The 24,241-nt window shown below is 38.9% G+C and overlaps 2 protein-coding genes across 3 annotated transcripts; both read right to left on the bottom strand.

Annotated features, from left to right (window-relative positions):
• Positions 1-5,683: 5,683 nt before the first annotated feature.
• Positions 5,684-14,131, bottom strand: LOC143879550 (omega-6 fatty acid desaturase, chloroplastic-like). Of its 2 annotated transcripts, XM_077381990.1 has the most exons (10): positions 13,964-14,127; positions 13,806-13,860; positions 10,253-10,497; positions 10,013-10,156; positions 9,708-9,859; positions 7,042-7,164; positions 6,704-6,881; positions 6,374-6,492; positions 6,141-6,255; positions 5,684-6,055 (listed from the first exon to the last, which is right to left on the bottom strand). In XM_077381990.1, the coding sequence occupies exons 1-10, from the start codon at positions 14,000-14,002 to the stop codon at positions 5,894-5,896; spliced, it is 1,332 nt and encodes a 443-aa protein (XP_077238105.1). In that variant the 5' UTR covers positions 14,003-14,127; the 3' UTR covers positions 5,684-5,893. The 2 variants fall into 2 exon arrangements, with proteins under 2 accessions (XP_077238105.1, XP_077238106.1); XM_077381991.1 differs by lacking the exon at positions 10,013-10,156 and having other exon boundaries at positions 13,964-14,131.
• Positions 14,132-18,303: 4,172 nt separating this feature from the next.
• LOC143878707 (uncharacterized) lies at positions 18,304-19,611 on the bottom strand. Its single transcript, XM_077380956.1, has 3 exons — positions 19,466-19,611; positions 18,919-19,345; positions 18,304-18,834 (listed from the first exon to the last, which is right to left on the bottom strand). The coding sequence occupies exons 1-3, from the start codon at positions 19,609-19,611 to the stop codon at positions 18,304-18,306; spliced, it is 1,104 nt and encodes a 367-aa protein (XP_077237071.1).
• Positions 19,612-24,241: the final 4,630 nt, after the last annotated feature.

The following is a 24,241-nucleotide window of genomic DNA, read 5'->3' as shown; positions in this document are numbered from 1 at the left end:
ATGTTTATTTAGTTATTTTTATATTTATCATAAGATCTTTCTAGATCTTTCTATGTTTTCTTGAAGTACTTTATATAAGCACATGCTACTGTATTGGAAATCAATGAATGAAGAAATTATCTTATAATTGTGTCTTTTTGCACAAAAGGAGGATTGATCCTTCCCTCGAAGTAGATCAAGAGGCTGATCTTCCCTCTAAGAAGATCAATCACGTTACGAACCGATTCGGGTTCATAACACATGGAAAATGGGTTTTCGAATGCTTGGTAAACTTATTTTCCATGGATTGTTTTCCCAAAATCGAAAATTTTTCCTGTTTTTCAAGGAAACTGCAAACCTAGTAGACCTTTGATTTTTATTTTCCATAATTTTCTTTTACCTGCAAGAATTTTCTTTGGCCACTAAAGTACAAGAAAAACCAGTTCAGATCACATTAATGATTAAGCCAAGATATTTTTGTCTCCTTTTTTTTTTTTTTTTTTTTGGTGTGGGTATATTTTTGTCTCTTGCCATTTCTGAAAGGGAGATGTCTAACATTTTTTACGTTTTTGATACTGTCAGTGTCACTCGTCACATAAACAATTTTTTTTGTTTTTTTAAACTGTCGCTTCTAGTCTTCATTTTAACCTTCTCTGGTTGGCTTTTTCTGGGAATCGTACCAGCCAATGAGAAAAATACAAAGGGGAGTGCCACTATCAAAACAAGAAAGGCATGTTTCTTTCTTAACCAAGCAAGTTAATTTAGTCAGTAATGGTACTTATGAATGAACTTAGGAAAGAGGAATCATAATTTCATTGTATGATTTTGTTTTATCGACAATCAATCAACAACTGCGCTATTTTATGCAGAATGTGTTTGAAATTAATGAGAGAAAGTTTGTGCACCCAATGATCAACACGCAAAGGATAGAAGCCTTTAATGATTTGCATTCATTGTGGTGGAGGGGTGAATACGACTCAACCCAAATAGCAAATTAAAGGAGGTGTATAAACTATACACCTAGTTTCAGTATATTAACTACCTCTAACGTTAAACCCATATACATTGGACAAATAATGGACAGTATAGATGGCATACCCAATGGCTTATAGGGATGTCAATGGACCCGATCCAAAGGATCAACGTTAATAGTGTTGGGTTTCGTAGGGACCCCGGTAGAACTCACAGTTGAAAGCTAGCTATTAATGGGAGGGAGCCCAGGTCCTTATAAAGCCCATCCACATCTATTACTTTTCTGATGTGGGATCTTTGCTTTCACGTGGAACCCCCAACAATCTCCTCCCCCCCCCCCTCTGCATGCGGAAACAACGTGGACAATCTTGCCCCTCCCGCAGCGGCAACACAGGAACTACGAGATCTTCTCTAGGAAAGTCCACTATCCTCAGAGGTACACTGTGGTTGCCGAGATCTTCCCCGAGAGATTTTTTCTATCTTCAGAGACACACCGGGGTTTCCACACCCAAGCTCGGATACCATTTGGAGGGACCCGGATAGAACTCACTTTTAAAAGCTAGCCGTTAAGGGGAGGGTGCCCAAGCCCTTATAAAGCATCCACATCCATTTACTTTTATGATATGGGATCTTTGTTTTCAAGTGGAACCCCAACATGGTTCCACGCGTAAACAAAGAACCCACGGATGTGGAAGGGCATATAAGGACTTGGGCAAGCTCTACTTAATAGCTAGCTTTTAAGTGTGAATTCTACCTAGAACTTGGGTCCCAACAAGTACTATCAGAGCCAGCGCATGGTGACCCCAGTGTACGATCGAGGATGGTGAAAATCTTCGTGGAATTGAAGATCTTGTGGTTCTCGCACTGCTTCCGTGTGGAGGGGGAGATGGATGGGGGTTTCACGCGACGGAAAAGTGAATGGATGTGGAAGGGCATATAATAAGGACTTGGGCTCCCTCCTCTTAGCAGCTAGCTTTTAAGGGTGAGTTCTACCTAGGTCCCAGCAAGCAGTATCAGAACTAGGGCGTTGTAACACACGTGTACTCTTGAGGATGGAGAAAATGCCTTGAGGAAGATCTCGTGTTTCCTTCGTGGAGGGGGAGATTGTTGGGTGTTCCACACAAAAGCAAAGATCCTACATTGAAAAAGTGCATGGATGTGAAAGGCCTTATAAAGACCGGCATCCTCCCCTCAACGACTAGCTTCTAAGGGTGAGTTCTACCCAGGTCCCAACAGATGGATAGGATTTGGGCATGACGATTAGATCTGCATGGTATCCTTTGGACATGTATCCTAAGGTCCCAAATTACTTTGGATCATGACCTAGACGTAGCCACAAAGTCCGATGGCACATCACGATATGAATGGAGGGTGCCAATATACGAAAATACCTGACATATTCTAGTTCATCTATGTCTATTCATCAGGAGTATCTTTGTGATATTTATAAATCTACTCAAAATGACAAAAAATATAATTCATTTTCTCACTTTTCCTTTAAATGATAATTCTTCAAGATTTTTCCTCTGTTCTCCCCTAAGTCTAAGCTCTAACTGTATAAAATATAAGTGGGATTTAAGACACTCCGATGAATGGTCGGGTCGGGTTTAAAATGAATTGCGACCCACACTTGTAAATTAGGATCCAAAACACACTCGGAAAAGGATCTGAAAAGGATCTGTCTGATAAGGAATCCAAACAGATCGTGACCAAGACATAGGTGGATTCGATCCGATGTGGATCTGTTGACACCCCTAATGAATTATGGGTACACTGTTTATACCATGAATATTACTCGTCAAGAGGAAATTACAACCATTTTTTGATAACCAGACAACCACCTGCAATAACGGGGAAAAACTGACAACGGGGGGGGGGACAAACTAACACTCGTGTATGTGTGTGCATCGGAATGCCTAGGCAATTTTGCAAAGAAGCTATTTCAGGGCTCACTTTTTCAGGAGAGAACCCTCAGATTAATTAAATGAATAAGACAAATTCTGCTACGGTGAAGAATCCAGCTATCCCTTGATACTCGTGTGCATGAAGTTGATTTTATGATAGCCTTTACACATGCCGGTATACTAATAAGTAATAACATCCGCTCCAACATAATTTTTATTATGGGACGACCACCCTTTTTTTGATAATGGAACTTGTAATAGCCGTTTCACAGTTTGTTAAATAATGTAAAACTGGATGAGTTCATTCCATTATCAGAATATGATCCTTCGGATATTAGTAGCCAGATTTTATTCTCGTCTTATGCCACAGTTGGCTGGGTTAAAAAAAAGTGGCTCACCAAATGTCGTGGAAATTTGATTTTTATGAAAAAAATAATTCAAGAAAAAAATTTCAGGTCAGCCAAACATGCCACACTAGTATTCTGCTTATTTTGTATGTATTCACGTACAAGTTGTTGTTTTCTTAGGCCATATTAGCTACAGTTATTCCATGCCAGCCCAGCATAGAACTGATTCTCACGTCTTGTTAAGAGAGAGCCTTTGAAAGAGATACCCTTAAACATCTTCTGAATTATGGGAAGTGATGGAATTCGCCCCCTTTTTTTCCCTCTCTAGTGTATTTGTTACTAGGGGTGCAAGTTTGGCCATGCCCGCCCTGAGCCCGAACAGGGTTTGGGTTGGATTTTCCAACCTTGAATTCATATTGTCTTATTTTGTTCCCCTTCTCTTTTTATTAATCATTTTGTTCTATATGATATGTGGTTGCTTTATTTTTGGGACTCTTAACATGTATTTGCACTAGGGTCAATCAGTCCAATCAGGGCCGTGCTGAGCCCTGTAGGGCGGGCAATGGATTGAAGTTTTTCGGTCCTGACTTAGGGTCAGGGGGGGCCAGGGCCGAGATAATGGCATCCAGGGTTGGGCTAGGGTTTTGAAAAACCCGACCATGTTGCAGCCCTATTTATGACTACTCTTTTAACACAAGAAAGGGGTGGCTTGGGGAAGAGAAACGGCCAAGATATCATTTCCCTTGAATTATTATTTATTTATGTTTTTCATGGCCAGTTGCTTTTAAACTATATTAATTACTCTGTAACATGACAAACCAGGGTCTACTTTGTCAGTGAAATAAGTTTGAAACTAAATAAAATAATAATGTCGAAAACTACTTCCAATACATTCATAACTATGGCCAAGTGTTTTTAAATTTTGTCAGGAGTAATTATGTACTGTGTGAAGCAAACGAGGAGCCTTACATGGGCCCACAAAGATTCTATCAACAGATATGGACCCTTCATTTGGTCGGGTGGGCCCGACGATCACGAAAGTTGGAAATTAGAATCCATGAAATGATTCCAACTGCCCAAGTAATTTACCTGGTGAAAAAAATATGCAATGATCCAAATTCAATCTAGGGTATCCCCACCCCACTTAGGGCAGGACACATTCAAAGTTTTCCAATCGAATGGTTAAGAATGCTTTATCTTATTTCTATTGTGGGCCACTCTAAATGAAGGGTTTGGATAATGTTGCATCACAAGGTTGGGAATGAACCATGCCATTTTTATTTTTATTTTTTAAAGGGCAGGTGTTTAATACTCCATTTAGAATTTTTTGTAGCAAAAAACACATTTTTAAGGGAAATTTCAAAATATATTTTAGACATATTAAATGTTTTTAGGGATTTGCCAGGCAATTTCGCGGGCTGACTTTTGCATGATGATAGAACTGCCCCCTTGATGCATTAAATAAATAAGACAAAATCTGTCAGACAGTCAACCTATGTGGCTGTTCTCACAGCTTTCCTCCCTTTTTTTTTTGCTTTTTCCTCAAAATGTCAAAACTATCCCTCCGTATGAAATGTGGCTTGTAGGGATTTGTTCGGTTCCACTCACGGTTAGGCAGACAGTCTCCATAGCAGCACTCTTTCAACTTTCTCCCTGTGTTCTGTGACCAAGAGTGGAACCAACGGGATTTTGTGCCATGTGGCCCAATGAGGGAGGGGTAATTTTGTGCCATGTGGCCCAATAAGGGGTGACTTTTCTGCAATGTGTCTAGGGCCCCACCAATCAACAAGTGGGATTGATGAAGGACCAATACCCCACCCCCCCTCTCTCTCTCTCTCTCTCTCTCTCTCTCTAGCTTCTCATAAGCCCTAGGGCCTGTTCGTTTTGGATTCTGAGAATTGCGTTGGATTCCAATACTGATTATTGGACTAAACTTACATTTAGGCCATGTTTTGTTTTGGATTTTGAGAATAAATTTTAAGTGCTAAGCTGATTATTGGACTCAAAATTGTGCTTAATTTTTAGGGAAAATTACATTTACACCCCCTCTAGTTTCTGATACATCCACTTCTACCCCTATAGTTTAAAACATGACAACTACACCCCCATATGGTTTCAATTTGTGTAAGGTAGTTCATCCACAGATTGAAGGGTTAGGATGATCCAATAGAGCTGATTTTTTAGGCACACCCTATCTATGTAAGGGCCCATCAAATGAACGCTTTGGATACTTGCCTGGGTACATTGAATTTTTCCACTGTCCTTCTAACTCTATCATAAAAAATATTTTAATAGTTACTTATGTAACAGTAAGTCCCTAGGTACGCTGAATTTTTAATGGTAGGTCAATTAATTTAGGACTTAAGCCGTGAAATTCTTATCTTATAAGCAGAAACACATACAGATACATATTATAGGTGCCAGAGTATTTTAACTAAATAATGTTTCTTTACTTGGAAAATGGAAAAGGGGGGAAAAATATAGCCACACAAAATCATACTGGATTCCATATATTATATAGCAGAGGCAAGTAAGCAAAGGCAAGTAATGGACGTACATGAAACTCTCCTGTAGCTTCCCTCATACTAGTAGACAAAAAAGCAAACAAGATATACAATAAAATAAGAGAATACCAGAATTTCGGTGAAAAACCGAAAGAATCAAATGGGACCAGGAAAGTAAGCTACAAAGTCATGCATAATCAGGCATCACTTTCCTAAGGAATGTAATTGACTGGGAATCTTCTGGGTAAATGTCATCGAAGGCCACGTAATTACGTTCCTTGTTGTAAACATGGCATGTTGTCATTATTGTCTTCATTAAACGCCAACTCCATGTTGCTTCATTGAGATACTGTTGATGGCCCCAAAAATAGGAAAATGTAAGTGAATCAGATTCGTTGTACACAAAATCAGTTTCTAAGGAAAATCAAATTTACCTTGCCCCAATTCTCTTGGAGTGATTGGTGTGCTGCCCGGAGGTTGTAGCTCGGTATCCTCGGAGAAATATGGTGTGGGATGTGCACATTGATATCATGACCGAGAATCTCGATCCTGCCCAATAGTCAGATGGGGTAAGTGTATGAGTGCAACTGGTAAGAACTAAGAATACATTCTCACCCATTTTAACAGCCAAAGAGACAATAGCATCAAAGTAGGATAAATTGATTACCACCGAGGATAGTTGCAATGAACTGTCCCACCAAGCTGGGACTGAGCTGCATTCCACTCTTTTGATGATTTGAAAGGTATATGAGGAGCTGTATGATGGACCATTGTGATAGTACTCATCTGGAAAAATATGGGTTAACTGAGATTAGGGATAAACTGAAACTTAAAATTTGAATGATAACATGCTACCAATCAGGAGTAAAATTTCTAGCTCACATCAAAACCACCCAGAGAAAGCCAAGAAAAGTTCCATATTGAACAATGAACATAGTATTCACATGAGTTACAAATAATACATTTAAACGATAAATAAGAATAAAATAAGTAATACCCAAAAGTGATACCCAATCCATGGCATCAGCCAGAACTTTATCCATCCCATGACCCCCGTCTGGCAGATAATCAATGGCCATCCAATTGTAATGAATGCAAAGACACATGCCAAGCTTATCTTCACCCTTTTAATTTCATTTGGTCTGAACTTTTTCAAATCGAAATGCCACACCAACCTACCAGGATGGTTAATGATGTTGAGAGATACTAATATCAAATGAAAATACTTGAAATTCAAAAATGCTAAAATTACTATGAAGAATATGCACATTAGGTTGCCAACAAACATCATAAACATTGTTCTTCTTTGCCTTCTGAAGTTCATACATATCATACCAGTGAGCTATAGACATCCAAGGTCGAAACATGCCATATCCTAATATAATTCCCTTGCGTAAAGCAACGGATGATTCAATCTCTTCTCTCCGAACAGGGTGCCAACCAGTATCTTGGGACAACCTGAAAGAAAAACAAAGAAAGTTGTCTAGGCAAACTGGCAAAGATGGGTGGAAATTATATAAATACAATAACCCAGAAGAAACCCAGCCTAGCAAAAGAGAACCTCAAATAGATAAACAGATTTACTTCATATTTTGTGTTTCGAGTGCAAACATTTTGTTGAGGATGCTAGCCCAATGCGCCGACCATGTTGACACACTAAAACGGCTGGTCCAGTAAGGCTCAGAGCATGTCAACATGGTTAGCATGTCAGGATAGCAACTTTCCTCTTTCTTTTTGGAAAATAACTGAATCCAAATACTCATTATGTATAGAATCAGAATCCCTACAAAACCCAAAATTGGATTGCCAGATTCCTTATTGCTTTAAAATATGACTTGATACAGGAAAAAATAGGGATAAATAGTAGGGGAACAAATTGCCCTACTTGCATGATAGCTTTATTCATTTTATTGTATTCCAAAAATATATCAATTGCAACTTTGCAAATGACAAACCTAGATCCTTCATTCTTAGTCGGGCCAGTAGAGAATGGAAGGTTGGGAAACAATGAATAGATTGTCTTAGAAAAAAATATTACTATTTGATGGATCATCAGCAACCATCGAAGATAGCCTACCCACTTCAGCACTCAAAGCGGGTCCACCCTCTGGCTCGGCAACTCAATCTTTTGAAGTTATGGTAATTCTTCAAACAGATAGTGTTTGTCATTCTATTATGATTTCTAGCTCTAGTAGCTGGTATTAGAGCATCGTTTGGATTTTCCTGATCTAGCACCCCCTAACCTATAACCTCACACTCAGGGAAATTGAAACCTTCCCGTAATTTTCAAGTTTAGTATTTTCAAGTTTTAGTTTTCTATTTCCTTCTTTTGAAGTCTTTTAGTTCCAAGTTTCATTGCATGCTCTAGATTATGGTTAATTTCTTCATTATTTATACTCTCCCATTATAGATTAGCCATTCCATGTTGTAGATCATGCATGATAGGACCATAGTTTTAAAACTCCCTCGTGTCCGCGTTGACTCACCCGAGTCAGACTCCCTTTTCCTTGGCTGCGTTCCCCATTTTGCCCTACAGAATCAATAAAAACTCCTTTGACTCTCCCGAGTTACGACCGCGTCAACCACGTTCTTGGCCGTATCCGCGCCAAGTAGACAAGGATTTTTCTTGGCCGTGTTCCACGTCCCATTCGCGTTTTTAAACACTGGATAGGACACAGACTGAGGAAGATTAGTTAGTCTAAAGTAGTTATTTTACGAAATCTAGTTGTTTCATGTAACTAGTTTAGATATAAAGTTTCAAATTTTTATTCAATTCCTATTTAAGTTTTCTCATACTATTTTAGTTTCAAGTAGTATTTTAAATTGATATGAAACTCTTCCCATAATTTTCAATCAAAGGTCCCTACTACTCTCAAAATCCTGATCATATGACATATCACATCTAAGGGACTGATTGTGTCCCAGGAGCCAATTGCCAGTCGATTGATGGGTTGACCTGTCGAACGACAGATTGACCCATTGAGCGACATGGAAGGCTGCCAAGTGACTTGAGAGTTTGCAGTTCTGGCCAGTTTTGCATTCCATCCTTTATTTTCATACTTTTCCTATGCGTTTCTATAAATAGTCTGATTGCATCTTAGTATACATGTCCATCATATTAGCACTTCAGTGTTCCGTGTTAATCTAGTGCTTTAATCATTCATTCACCTTATTTCAAACCATCTTCATTAAACTTTTGTTCATGGATGATGTGAGCTTAATTGTGTTGTATATCGCATCTTCATTTGCAAGTTTAAATCTCATTAACAACATGTTAGCTTAGAATAGCTTTAGCATCTTCTTTCAATCACTCAGATGTGTATAAAGATCACTGAAGAAGCTTATTGGCATTATTAGAGATTTGACTTTTTTGGGGCTGGGTTGGTGCCTAACACCTTTCAACCCCATAACCTGATTTCGAACCTCCTCTGGTGTCAAAGATCACTCCATTAGGATCAAAGTCAACCTTGGGTCCTAGGCCCGAACCTAAGAGTTGATTAATCTCAACCCAAGAACCCCTAGCCAAAGGCAAGCATTGCTACACTAACAGCTTATTTCCACTATGATAGTCTCCTCTCCCCAAATACAGGTTCCCCTCTAGTTAATTTATATCCACCGGGTTCAAAACTACCATAGACATTTATGCTCCGGACTTGTAACAGGTTGGGCCCTCCAAGGTGGAAATTATTGGATCATAAAAAAACTGTCAAAATCGATTTTTACAAGCACAGTTAATAAAGACATTTGTTTCACAAGCTGCATTTACTCATGTATTTGTGAATTCAAGGTAACCTTATGGTATGGGTATCTTGAATTTCATAAATTTTCATTAATAATAATCAAAGTTCCTATAGAAGGCCAACCTCAGAAGATTACAATATCAAATTAGTTCATGGAACTATCTACTAATTAATGGAGAGCTTTATGAGAATATAGACTATAGTGCGATGCTTCCATGATCATCAATAGTAAGAAGTTTGGTGAGAGAAGAAAGTACAGACATGTTTGTCTTGGCATGATGCCTATCATGTTTAAAGCGCCACGGTTCGTAAGGGTATATCAGGGGCAGAAAGGCCAGAGTTCCAATAATGTCTTCCACTAATTTGTTCCTCGAAAATGATTTGTGAGCGCAATCATGGCCTATCACAAAAAACTGACAGGAAAAAAAAATTATATAAACAAAACCAGCAGAACAAGGGATATAAGCGATAGCAGAAATTTTTACCCAAAGAAAAATCAGGAAAGGAAACCAAAACAGGTCTGAAAATGCAAGAGCACAAAAACGAGAAAATAGTACAAAACTAACCCCTGCCACTGCAGGGCCAGTCCATGCCCAAGCCAGTGGGAGTAAATACCATGGAGCTTTTGAAATCAATAATATCCCCAATGCATAGGAAGTGACTGATATCAAAACTGACCTCCAAGCTTTCATGTCATCAATTTCGAATACCTAACAGAAAATTTTCTATGTTTTAGATACCGATAAATATTACAGTAAATGGTGGTTAAGTCACAGTCTTTTTATAAATAAATAATTATATCGAACCTTTTTAGGGAGAGTATCAATGACATCTTTCATTGTAACGTTTTCTGGAAGTGGTTCTCCAATTTGGGAAAAGCCATAGCTTTCACATATCTGCTTTCTTTGTTCCACGCTGTCCAGCAAGAGTGGGGATTCTGGTAGTGCCACAGCCTGTACAATTTTAGTCATTTTCTTGGTATACAAACATTTCTGAAACTTGTTCCTTTGATGGATAAGGCTTCCCCATTTGAGATAGTATATGCCTGTCCCTGCACAGAAAAAACACCACTGTACCTATCAATATGAGTGAAACCACCATCCAAAGTGGAATGCCAGTGAGCAAGACATTTAAGAAGAATAACAGATATATCCTTCTCATTGAATAGGCCAAATAACTGCAATGCATATGGGCTATGAGTTCATGTCTGAAGGTGGGCAGGAAACAGACCAAACAGTAAAGGACAAGTTATGTTTTAACATGTAAATCTTAATATAAAAAACTTCTAACTAAAAGCTTCATCATTTCTAAAATAAAATATATATTTAATTCTATGAAAAGTTTCAATTTACAATTTTATCCTGCAAGCCAATTACATGTTTATCCTGGGCAAGCACCAGTTATTCCAGATCTAAATGATTGAAGGATGCTCCATATAGAAGAAAAGATCCAAAATCTGTCTAGAGAAGGGGCATGGAATGATAATGTGTCCAGGGAACCATCAGAAATAACATAAATCTCCAGTCCCACTGCTAATAATCTGATATCCAGCCACTAAGCATGCCCAGGGCATCTCCCACATGACCTTGTGATGTACCATAACAAATTGATTTTACTTATCTTGGTCTTTGCAATCTGGGAAGATAGAAAGATTCAACTAAGACTAATCCGTTTGACTCCTTTAACCCAATGAGGAATGTGAACGGCAACAAAGAAGATCAAGTCTATAAAGATTCTAAGGTGACATTCTTGCCTACAACACTTGATACCTTGATTCCGGAGACACTAGCGCTAAAGTTATCAAAAAATTCCTGAACCAACCCCAATGCTTGTTGCCAGTCTAAGGCCCTGTTCGTTTAAGATTATGCCGTCCGTTTGTGAGTCCAAAAATAATTATTGGACCCAATTTTACGTTTTATTTTGAGTCCAATAATTGGTTTTGGACTCACGATCGGCTGGCAAAATCTTAAACGAACAGGGCCTAAATAAGTGACCGATACGTCAAACGATTCCCTTGCTATAAATTTGTTAATAACAGCTAAGTACTATCCTCAACTTATATCTAAGCCAAGTTGATCAGCTTGAAATTTTGTCACCCCCACTTCCTAGCTGCCTATATGGAAAGCATATTTAACGAGAAGGAATTTTGTGATCCGACCACTTGATCATTTTAAGGGAGTCCCCTTCCACAATCAAACGGTCTAGCCTCATCTTGAATATTAAGCCCTTATCTTTTTATGCTAGTTATGGATGAACTTACAGAGGGTATCCAGGATGAGATGCCGTGGTGTATGTTATTTGCAGATGACATAGTATTGATTGACGAAATCAAAGCAGGAGCTAATGCTAAGTTAGAGTTATGGAGAACTACTTTGGAATCTAAATGTTTTAGACTGAGTGGGACTAAGACAAAGTATATGGAGTGCAACTTTTCGTAATGTAAGGAGGCGGGGCGAGGATGTAGTAAATATGACTGGACAGGAGGTACCTAAGAGGGATATCTTTCGCTATCTTGGTTCAATCCTACATAAGGAAGGGGAGATTGAAGAGGATGTTAACTACAGAACAAAAGCAGGTTAGTTGAAGTGGAAGCATGCTTCAAGAGTTCTTTGCGACCGTAAAATACGTACCAAGTTGAAGGGAAGGTTTTATAAGACAGCTGTGAGGCCAGCTATGTTGTACGGCTCATAATGTTGGGCCACCAAGAAGTAGCATGTGCATAAGATGAGTGTAGCGGAGATGCGAATGCTTAGATGGATGTGCGGTCACATAAGGTTAGATGGAATTAAAAATAAAGACATCCGTAAAAAGGTGGGGGTGGCACCAATTGAGGAGAAGATGAGAGAGAACCGCTTAAGATGGTTTGGGCATATCCAACGTAGGCCTTTGGATGCTCCAGTGAGAAGAAGTGATTCGTGCCAAGTTGATGGAATAAAAAGAGGTAGGGGCAGACCGAAAACAACTTGGGTAGAAATAGTGAGGAAAGACTTGATGGCTAGGAACATAACAGAGAAGATGACCTTGGATAGGAGAGAATGGAAGAAAATGATCCATGTAGACGAACCCAACTAGTGTCAGGATTAGACTTAGTCAATTTGAGCCTGGTAGATCCTTTCACCTTCTTCATGAAAATTTTCTAAAGGATTCATTAGCCGACCCCGACTAGTTTGGGACAAAGGTTTAGTTGAGTTGAGTTGAGTTGAGTTTATTTTGATGCATCGAGTACAATTATAGAGGTCTTCTCATCAAAGAAGGTAGAGTCTGAGCCAAGAATAATGGTGGCATAAGAAAGTTCTTGGTTTTTTTTTTTTTTTTTGAAAGGTAACCAAACAATAAAAAAGTTCTTGGTTATTGGATCTATGACAACAGCAAAAGTGCAACAGCAGATCATAAGTACGAAAGCTACTCCTTGGAAGTGATGAAATTCGCAACCTCTAGAAGTTTCCCATTTTGATATGTATAAACTGACTTAGACTAACTACCAATGGTCTCAAACTGGGATTAGGTTCACACTAAACATATTTGTTTGCCTACCATGATGATACAATTAGAGACTAAGGACCACTTTAGATGCCACCAAAAATGGTTCTTATTTACAAATAAATTTAGTTCTAACTTCTAAGTTAATCTTATTTACAAATTGGACACCAAGGTCTCTTTCGAAGTCATTGAGTACATCATTTATAAAACCATTATAACCAATATTTGCAAACAAATGGAATGATCCATATCTCATTTGGAAGGTCCCTTGTGGGGGCAACCACAAGATTGTGGGTTCAAGCCAGCTTACCTAGCAAAAACCAAGATAAGAAAACAAAAAATAAAAAAAATTGCAACCAATAAATCATATCCATCTTCAAAACCATGTGCACATAAGATTATGTGCAAAGAATTTGTAGAGGTATCAAAAGAGGCCATAAGAGCATGCATTCGTTAAATGTAGAAAGGAACAATATATCATCACTCGTCACAATGCGAGACATAAGTGGTGATTTTCCATCATGGTCATACGTTTAGTTTGCGTTCATGAGAGTCAGTTATATCAATATACAGCAATACATAGTTCTTTTCACTTTCTTCTACCAATAATACTACAGATGAAAAAAGAACAATGTAAGTAAATGAACCATGTCACAGCACTTAAAAAATGACTTATCTAATATCAATATTCCCATGAAAATGCACTCATTCATCAAACTATCCCTTCAATCAAAGAAAACCCAATTCCTATTTGAGAAGTTAAATTCAAACCCAAAGTACGAAAAATCACAAAAAAAAAAGTTCCTTATTAAATGATTGAACTGTCTGAGACCGACAAAAAACGAAAAAGGGCTCTTTAAAAAAGTGACCAGAACATACCAGGAGAATTTTTCAGTGCAGATGCACTACTACGAACTGCTCTTTGATGGGGGGCCTGAAATCAAACATGGTATATAAGAAGGCAAAAGAAAAAAAAACAATAATTACAAAAGCCCCTGTGACAATTTTGGAGCTTAGGAATAGGGAAATTTGGTTACAGTGAAATGGAATCTCAAATCTGCAAGACTGCAAGCCATCTGCAGAAAGCAGAAATTCCAGGAATTCCAATTCAAAAGTCCCCCAAGTCCAGAGATAGAAGAGAAGCTATAGCGGTGAGATTAGAGTAGAGAGGCTCCTTGTGACTTGTATTTCTGCTCTTATAGCAGCCATTAAGAAAGGAAAGAGTGACACCCGTTCATTGGTTTAGGTGGCAACGTTTTGAATGATCCAAACCGTCCATTTTGAGGCATATGGGGCCACAATTATCACAATCGGATGGGCGAGGTTCGAAACTTCGAATAAAGAAAAGCTATTTGTCCGTAATGAGAGAAATATTCATTCATTGGAGGGTTAGGATTACTTGACAATGGAGATGATTTAGGCATGGCCCACCAGATGATCTATTTGGGTCATCAAACAAAACAACTTTCTCTTTTGGGATTTTTTGCCTATAAATCCCGAAAGCTATTGCTCCCTAATGAGAGAAATATTCATTCATTGGAGGGTTAGGATTACTTGACAATGGAGATGATTTAGGCATGGCCCACCAGATGATCTATTTGGGTCATCAAACAAAACAACTTTCTCTTTTGGGATTTTTTGCCTATAAATCCCAAAAGCTATTGCTCCCTAATGAGAGAAATATTCATTCATTGGAGGGTTAGGATTACTTGACAATGGAGATGATTTAGGCATGGCCCACCAGATGATCTATTTGGGTCATCAAACAAAACATCTTTTTCTTTTGGGAATTTTTGCCTATAAATCCCTATATAGATTGAAAAGTATCTTATGATTAGGCATTGAAAAATAATGTAATGGCCAAATTAACTTTTAAGAAAAATGTTTCCAACTTGTCCTTAATTGATACACCAAACTTTGGCTGACAAAAATAAGGCTGTTTCACCTACATCCTGAATTCAAGGAAGTGAATGGGCTGAGTTTGGGCGACCCACTTAGTCCCACGGAGGTGAAATCAGCTCCACATTATTACTCTAACCATGTGTGGGAACCAAGAATATTTTTTTCATGATAAATTAGTGCCAGGGCCGACTCCAACTAGTTTGGGACAAAGGTTTAGTTGAGTTGAGCATAAATTAATGTCAGCGCGGATGGGAGGAGAGAGGTTTGAGAGGGCACGACTCGCTAAAAATCAGGAAAAAATTTGATCCTATTTCAATTAGAGTTTTTTGTTTCCTAATTTTGGCTTTTCTTGTTCAATCAGCTCCATCGGATCATCCTAACCCTTCAATCTGTGGACGAACCGTCAACTGAGGGGGGCCTACCTTACACAAATTGAAACTACAGGGTGTAGTTGTCACGTTTTAAACTATAGGGGTAGAAGTGGATGTGTCAGAAACTAGAGGGGGGTGTAAATGTAATTTTGCCTAATTTTTATTACAATAATCTGTTTTGGACTCTAAATTCGAAGAAAACATGGGCTTAAGCCCTGTTCATTTTGGATTTTGAGAATTGATTTTGTCCAAGATTAATTATTGGACAGTCTCTCTCAAGTAGCTTCTATTTAAATATCTATATATGTTTGTCTCTGTTTCTACGTATATGTACATGTAATACACCAAAATCCTATGAATATCATTACCTACAAGGTGTGTGTGTCTCTAGCCGAAAATCAATTCTTAAAATCCAAAACAAACAGGGATTCAATGTAAGTTAATCAATTTCGGGCTCAACATAAAAAAAAAGAAGGCTTCTCATGTATAGAGAGTGACTTGCCTTTCTCTTCCCTTGTCGCCTTCACATGTGATGACTTTTCGTAACTCAGAGAGAGAGAGAGAGAGAGAGAGAGAGAGAGAGAGAGAGAGAGAGAGAGAGAGAGAGAGAGAGAGAGAGAGAATTTTGGACTGAAAATCAATTCTTAAAATCCAAAACAAACAGGGCTTCAATGTGACTAAATCAATTTTGGGCTCAACATAAAAAAAGAAAGAAAGAAGGCTTCTCATGTATAGAGAGTGACTTGTCTTTCTCTTCCCTTGTTGCCTTCACATGTGATGACTTTTCGTAACTCCGAGAGAGAGAGAGAGAGAGAGAGAGAGAGAGAGAGTCAATTTTGGACTGAAAATCAATTCTTAAATTCCAAAACAAACAGGGCTTCAATGTGACTAAATCAGTTTTGGGCTCAACATAAAAAAAGAAAGAAAGAAGGCTTCTCATGTATAGAGAGTGACTTGTCTTTCTCTTCCCTTGTTGCCTTCACATGTGACGACTTTCCGTAACTGCCCTTAATACTTCCCTCGTGAACTCTCCTACTTATGCAGCAAAAAACCAAAAGGAAATGGGCAGCTAGATATTCCAGCCCATTCCTTTGGGACCCCCCCTTCTTACCTAACCGTTTAAAACATATTCCTCGAGGAGGAGGTTACACAGTCATTTAATATTTCTCCTACTTGGACGGTATTCTAATAAATAGAGAAAATTAAAGTATCAATCACGAAACCATGAGATTTATGTTATTCATCAGGGCTTAAGATGATCAAAGAGCTGTCACTGTATGTGAAGATTACAAAAGTACAATACATCAAGGTTGCCAGGGCGGGATTTGAAATCGGGATTCGATTCGGGAATCGAAAGTGGGATTCGAAGGTTCCAGGGATGGTTGGGAGCGGGATTCGATTTTTCGCCAGAAATTCGCCGGGGGAGTCGTCGGAGAGCGATAAAAAATTAATAAAAGATAAAATTTAAGAAAAAATACCTGAAAATCAAAATCTAAGCATTCAATTGTACACCATTAAACATAAACATGATTATCCAAATACTGAAATTATAACAGTTTTTCATTCAAGAGCCAGGAGGCCCAGGACTCCACCATTAAACAAAAAATTCAGTTTCCAAAAAGCGAAATATCAAAATTATTATAGAATTTCTCCAGTATTTTCAAATAGAAAGAAATAAAGTTAGGCTTTTCTCTTTCCCTTCGAATAAATATGATCATCTCGTCCTCTTCCTTCTCCTCTTCCTTCTACATTTTCTGTAAAGAAAAAGTTTAAATAAATGAATTAATATTTATAAGACTAATATCTTCACTGGAAAATTGCAAGTGTTAAAGATTTTGTATCTCCCCTTGTACGTTCTCCACGCCCCAGGAAACTAATAAGTAGTAATACGACCTTGAGTGTTGGATGGTCGTCCAATTTCAAGTTCAGAGCTACTGACCACTCTTGGAGTCCCAGATCCTACATCTTCGTCATTGTCATCTAAGTCACGAATAGTGAGTGAAGGACTTGAAAGTAATGACTGAGATGACGCACGAAATGTAGAAGGTCTAAGAAAATCATCATCGAGATCCTGCCATCACATATCCTCCATTCTGATAGAGGAGTCATCCATAAGTGGGAGCTCTGGGTTGATGTCCCATTTTCTATTTAGTCATTCTTTGTATGCAGCCGCATTAAATCTAAATAAATCTAAATAATAGATTCGAAATTAAATAAATAATCTGACATAAATAATAAAAAACAATTATTGCATGCAAAAACGAAACACACTTAAACCTGGATAGGAGTCAAAGATTTGAGTGGATGTACACAAGAGTATCAGCACGATGTGAATTTAAGCGATTACGCTTTACATTGTGAATGAAGCTATACGTGCTCCATACTCTCTCTGCAGAAGATGTGCTGATAGGGTGTGAGAGAATTTTGATGGCCACTGATTGTAACTCTGGTACATGACTTCCATGAAAGTTCCACCATTTGGTCACACACACATTGGGATCTTTCGCATCCTCCCTGGCAAATTTACTGAAAAACCTTCCAACCCTTCCTATGAAATCATATAACTGACGTCTAATCGTACTACTCATCTCATCATCAGGGGAGAGATCCATAATGGCTTCATATACAACATCCATGATTTCAAGGTCTTTATCTGAAAATAAAATTGAATAATCGATCAGTCGATAACATAAATGAAGATAAATACAATTACATTATGAAAATTCACAATATGATAAACAATTACATACCTGGGGTGACTCATTTACCACCACCTGGTGCTGGAATATTGAGATATGCAGGGTCATAATATTTTGGAGTGAGTACATGAGCCAAGGCATGCATTCAAACATTCATCTTCCCCCATCGTCCCACCACAATACCATGAATATGATTGTACATGTGAGGTACATCTTTCAAGTTATCTTTTATTTGTCCTAACATATTGTCCATGCCTTCGTACACTTCTGATATCAGACAACCTTCCTGGTCAGTGAACTTAATCATTTTATAGACGGGCTTCGTAATTAATAATGCCAATTTTATGTTCGTCCAAAATTCATCAGAGACTACACAAGTAGTTGTCATCTCGCCCCTCTCTATCATCACTTGTCGGTGCAAGCATTCAACCAATCTTTCCAAGCATCTGTTAATACTGTCATCTGCAACACCTCCCTTACATCAAGAAGTCTCTTAAGTGTAGTATAATGAGTTGCAAATCTAGTTTTCGCAACTTTCAGCAACTCAAATTTCGAATTGCTTCTAAATATAGCAAGAGCCTGCGAATGATTGGTAATATATTTGACCGCATCCTTGCAGGAACGGTAAGTTTCTCCAATCCAACCTAGGTGTTTATGCTTGGTCAAGTCTTTGAATATCAGATTTAATGTGTGAACCACACAAGGAAACCAAAATATTTGGGGATAAACTTTATTAACCTCTGTCCCAGCAAGCTTGCAATTGGCTGCATTATCTGTCAGCACTTGCACAACATTAAAAGGCCCTACTTCTTCAACGGCATCCAACAAAAACTTTGCAATGTTTTTCTCTGATTTCTCCACGGCAGAGAAGTCGTGCGCATAGAGAAACATTGAACCGAACATATTCGATGCCAGTATATTAATCAGGGCTTTGTTCTTCACGTTTGTCCATCCATCAGTGACAATAGAAAGCCCATGTTAAGGCCATTTTTCTCTCACAACACCTAGATCTTTTGTTACATTCTCTTTCTCATGGTCCAATAAAGTTGTTCTTGCTTTCTCATAAGAAGGCAACTTGTATCGAGGCACAAAATTGGCGGCAATTATCATCTCTTGAAAATATGGAGATCGGAGGACGTTAAAGGGAATCCCATTGGCGGCAAAAAATCGCACCACTTTATGATCAACATTGTCTCTATCCTTTGCTCTAAAAGACTTGCCAAGTGGTGATTCACCAACCTTACTTGAAGAAGTCGCACCGGAGCTTGAAGACTTGCCAAGCATGTCTAACCGTGATTTCTTCAGTGGCAGTCTCCCAGGTAAATTCTCTGCTCTTTGGACTTGGCTTCTGATGTGCTCTTGTAATTGTTTGTCTTTTGCAACTGCACTGCAATATGCTATTCCTTGACCTTGACCTCTTGGTGCTTTCACAAGGTGTGCGTGCACCCTTGTATAAGTCCCAGTGTAAACCTTCTTACAGTGCTTACATTTCTACTTTTTGGTTCCCCCATGTCATTCGCCAGCTTTCTTTCCTTTGACTACGTGTGACCATAAAACTATCGCTGACCTTGCGTTCGGACCCAACACCATGTCCTCGTCATAATCTTCTTCCACATATTCTTCATCATAGTTGTATTCTAGGTCCCCTTCAAAAACTATGTCATCATCACCTACACCTTGGCTTTGAAATTCTTGGTCGACAGTCTCCTCCATCTTTCCTCAATTGCCTCTGATAAAATCAAATTGTAAAATATTTGAATAGTATGATAGATATTTTCTACTGTGAGTGTCTTACATGCATGCATGCAAGGGTATGCAGCGGTAGGCTCAGGCTTGGGTTTCCATGGGAATTTCTGAGGGTATTCACTATTTTGCAAGGGTAGGGTGAGGGTTGGGTTTCCCGTGGCGCAGTGTTGAATCCATTGGATTTATATCCAACAGACCGTCTTACGTGGGAATTCCCGAGGGTATTCACTATTTTGCAGGGGTAGGGTGAGGGTTGGGTTTCCCGTGGCGCAGTGTCGAATCCATTGGATTTATATCCAACAGACCGTCTTACGTGGGAATTCCCGAGGGTATTCACTATTTTGCAGGGGTAGGGTGAGGGTTGGGTTTCCCGTGGCGCAGTGTCGAATCTATTGGATTTATATCCAACAGACCGTCTTACGTGGGAATTCCCGAGGGTATTCACTATTTTGCAGGGGTAGGGTCAGGGTTGGGTTTCCCGTGGCACAGAGTCGAATCCATTGGATTTATATCCAACAGACCGTCTTACGTGGGAATTCCCGAGGGTATTCACTATTTTGTAGGGGTAGGGTCATGGTTGGGTTTCCCGTGGCGCAGTGTTGAATCCATTGGATTTATATCCAACAGACCGTCTTACGTGGGAATTCTCGAGGGTATTCACTATTTTGCAGGGGTAGGTCAGGGTTGGGTTTCCCGTGGCGCAGTATCGAATCCATTGGATTTATATCTAACAGACTGTCTTACGTGGGAATTCCCGAGGGTATTCACTATTTTACAGGGGTAGGTCAGGGTTGGGTTTCTCGTGGCGCAGTGTCGAATCCATTGGATTTATATCCAACAGACCGTCTTACGTGGGAATTTCCGAGGGTATTCACTATTTTGTAGGGGTAGGGTCAGGGTTGGGTTTCCCGTGGCGCAGTGTCGAATCCATTGGATTTATATCCAACAGACCGTCTTACGTGGGAATTCCCGAGGGTATTCACTATTTTGCAGGGGTAGGTCAGGGTTGGGTTTCCTGTGTCGAATCCATTGGATTTATATCCAACAGACCGTCTTACGTGGGAATTCCCGAGGGTATTCACTATTTTGCAGGGGTAGGTCAGGGTTGGATTTCTCGTGGCGCAGTGTCGAATCCATTTGAGAATACAAAATAGTAATCAACTAATTAACTATTACATAGATCTGATACTCGTTCAACAAAATACATCATCAAAATACAAATAAAGCACCCCCTTGCACCGCTCCTAGAAGTAGCACTTGCCTCACCACTTGCCTCACCAGTCCCATACCATTCCCAAAAATAGTTGTTCACCTCTTCAGGGGTGGGGTTGTTCTGAACGACAACGATGGTTCGCCTATTCCAGTCTCTATCAATCGCATTCACCGTCCTCATCTTCAACAATTGAGGGCGAATGGAGTCCGGTACCGAAACATCCATCATCGCTATGTGATGTTGGGCTCCAAAGTACTATTGGAGGATCCACAGAGGCAAGTAAAAGGAAGTGCTCTGGAAACCCATTATCCGAACGCACTTCTGACCATAAGTCTCGAGGACTGCAGAGGAAATGGGAGCCCATGGGAGAGTCCACTCAATGTCCTTACTTTCGCGACCCTCAAGTCATATAGCCGAACTGTCGCGATCATCGAATGAAACTAACTCCTCTCGAGTATTAAAACTCCTTGTCCAGGCTCGTCTTGGCAAAGGTGGTGGACCCAAAATTCGTAATCTCTCCACTAGCCAAACCTAAATAAAAAAAAGTTAAAAATAATAATTAACCATAACCAAGTACATCATTCAAGCATTTTTAATAAACCATCCAATACTTACATAAAGAATGACGGAACTTCCCGATAAGTCAGATCCAGTAGATCGGCGAGCACTATGTAGGCTATCAAAAAGTTCCGCTAAGACAGTAGGAGCTAGATTTGCACCTTGGCGAACTTGATCAACCAAGTCTACAAAATATAATGGAATCAAGTCTGATGACTCTGATCGGCCCGGAAAGAGAAACATTGGATAAGCACATAATGCTAATGCCTTTTCACGGCAACGACGATACTCCATATCCAGTTATCTACTTGGTGAAAAGACTTGTACTAGCTTATGCACGAATATACTACTTGCCTGACGGTAGTGACATAGGGACTTCTGTGGCACGCCAATCAGACTGCTCAATGCCTTATCATAGCCTTCCTTAAAGGAAGGCTTGAACATGGGACCATCAGGAGAAATGCGGAGCATCATGCAAATATCTTCATGAGTCGGACAAAGCTCTCGCATTCCAAAATGAAACACATGCAAATCTGGATTCCAACAACTGATTGCGGCACGAATCAAACCCCAATCAACACAGACAGTGGCAATATTGCGTAAGCTGCATAGGTCCACCGTGCCAAGATTAACTCCTTCCACTTGATGCAACCCATTGATCCATGCCAGTAAACCATTGTTGGAGACTTCAGCAATTCCGCTCGCCATCACTTGTAAAGGCCTCACGTAGGCTCGTATGTACTATGTAGTCTCGTTACTCGTACTATTATCGAATGGCAAATGATAAACAATATCTTATTAGCTCAAAAGACAATATCAAAATATGGCTGGGCTAAAATCATTTCTCCTAGGGAAATGATATTATCACTGCAATCTTTTTTATCTCATTAAGTCAGAGACAATTTGAGTTTGTACTTTGTACTCTGATGCTCTCCTAGCTTGTCTTCTCATAATGGGCTTGTGAGAGGTTGTTGGAAGTTGGAACCTTTTCAGTCGCAGCCCATTAAATACTAAAAAGTAAACAAATACTTATCATTCCCAGATTATTACTGTTTATACTTTATTTGCACAATCACAATTATAAAAATATTATTTTTGATAAAAAATCAGCACATCCATAAACAATATTTCATAAAAATATATTTGCACAACAATGAGCACATTCAATCTAATATTATTCAATGAACTTAAAGTCTCAAACTCAATTCTCAAATTCTAAAATTATTTGGGCCTAAATGCAATTTTGAATAAGTAAACACTTTGGGAATCAAAATTCACATCTCATGTGGTGTGTGTCACAACTGTCAAGTATAGTTTTTTTCAAAAAGGACAATGGGGCTAACTTCTTAGGATGATCCAAATTCCAAAGTTCCAAACCATTTGTTGGGCAACTGAATGTGTACCCATTGATCAAATCAGTTTCATAGGATGATCCTACCATTTGTTTTTCAAAAAAGTTTATAGATCCGAGGGATAGGTCATCCTATTGAGAGATCGGAGTACAACCGTACAACACATTATGGCCCGACAAATGAATGGTTTGGATCATCCTATCAATTGGGGCTCCACTGTACTTTTGAAAAATGCTGGATTAAATTCCAGAAAATTAGTAATTCCCAAAAAACAAAAGCTACTGATGTTGGATTGGAGCTAACATGTTTTGATAATTGCACTAACTCATCTTGGCTTTTAACGACATTAGAAAAGAGTCAAAACTCAAAAGACAATTTAAATGGAGAAAAATTGTGCAATAATTAAAACATGGTAGTGCTAACCCTTTCACTGCCAAACCCTTTCACACAACCCACAACCCAAACCCAAAAGCCACTGCCAAACCCCACACAAATCGTTCAAGGGAAAAGGGGAGTTCATTTTCATAGAAATTGTGTGAGAGAATGGTGTGTGAGATGGTTTATGAGAGAAACCATCAGAAACCATCCACATAAACCGTGTGAGGGGGCGGGGAGATAAAGCTTTTTTAGTTTTTTCAAAAAAAATGAAAAAAAAAATACCTTTTTTAGTTTTTTCAAAAAAAATGAAAAAAAAAAAATACCTGCAAAGTTCTTCACTTCTCTTCTTCTTCTTTTTCTTCTTCTCCTTTCCGGCGGATGGTCGGACGGCGGGGACTGAGAGGGGCGGCGGAAAGAAAGAGGGAGACTTTCGGTTTTTTTAGGATTTCAGTCGAAACCCTCGTTTTATAAGGATTTTACGTTAAAAATGAAAATTACAAAAAAGCCCCCACTAAAAATACCCCCCTCTTTAAAAAAAAAAAGGTCAAAACAATATTTTAATGTCAAAAAGTTGGGATTACTTAAAGAACAGATTTTAAGTGATGGGAATCGCGTCATTTTTGTGATCCCGGAATTCAAATTGATAAAATCGCGAATTTTATTATAATAAAACGTGTATCCCAAATTTAAGAATCGCGATTCCGGTGGAAACAGAATCGCGATTCCCAAATTACGATTCGCGATTCTGATGAAATCGATTCGTGATTCCCCGATTCTGGGGATTCGAATCGAATCACGGTTCGGATTCGCGATTCGGGGATTCGCGAATCCCCAACTCCAGGTATGAATCCGGCTTCTCTGCAATATATGCTACTAAGTGTTTATATTTAGGCTATTGATATTTGCACTACCATGTTTTGATAATGAGACAAACTCAACTTGTCTTTTCCTTTTTAATTCGTGAATTGTAATAGCTTTTTAATTTGGAGTCTAATAATTAGTTTTCGGCTCACAATCGGTTCTCAAAAATGGATGAATGCTCTGTTCACCTGCAATGCCAATCTATCAATCACATAAGAGTGCAGTTATGTCAATC

This window comes from Tasmannia lanceolata, unplaced genomic scaffold (assembly GCF_043159265.1).
Source record: "Tasmannia lanceolata isolate RefF3 unplaced genomic scaffold, GAP_Taslan_0.1 ptg000006l, whole genome shotgun sequence".
In the NCBI taxonomy this organism is placed as follows: Eukaryota; Viridiplantae; Streptophyta; class Magnoliopsida; order Canellales; family Winteraceae; genus Tasmannia; species Tasmannia lanceolata.
Note: the sequence above shows the minus strand (reverse complement) of the source record. Positions and strands in the feature narration are given on the sequence as shown.

Bases quoted from the DNA above. Each gene is read 5' to 3' on its own strand.
- LOC143879550 (XM_077381990.1), bottom strand. From the start codon at position 14,002: ATGGCTTGCAGTCTTGCAGATTTGAGATTCCATTTCACT. The intron at 10,157-10,252 runs GTTCGATATAAT...ATTTTCTGTTAG, and splicing joins TTGATACTCTCCCTAAAAAG to GTATTCGAAATTGATGACAT. The intron at 7,165-9,707 runs GTCTGTACTTTC...TTTTTCTTTCAG, and splicing joins CATCATGCCAAGACAAACAT to GTTGTCCCAAGATACTGGTT.
- LOC143878707 (XM_077380956.1), bottom strand. From the start codon at position 19,611: ATGGAGGAGACTGTCGACCAAGAATTTCAAAGCCAAGGTGTAGGTGAT. The intron at 19,346-19,465 runs GTCAGCGATAGT...GACTTATACAAG, and splicing joins GTGTTGGGTCCGAACGCAAG to GGTGCACGCACACCTTGTGA. The intron at 18,835-18,918 runs GTAACAAAAGAT...ACAAACGTGAAG, and splicing joins TGGACCATGAGAAAGAGAAT to AACAAAGCCCTGATTAATAT.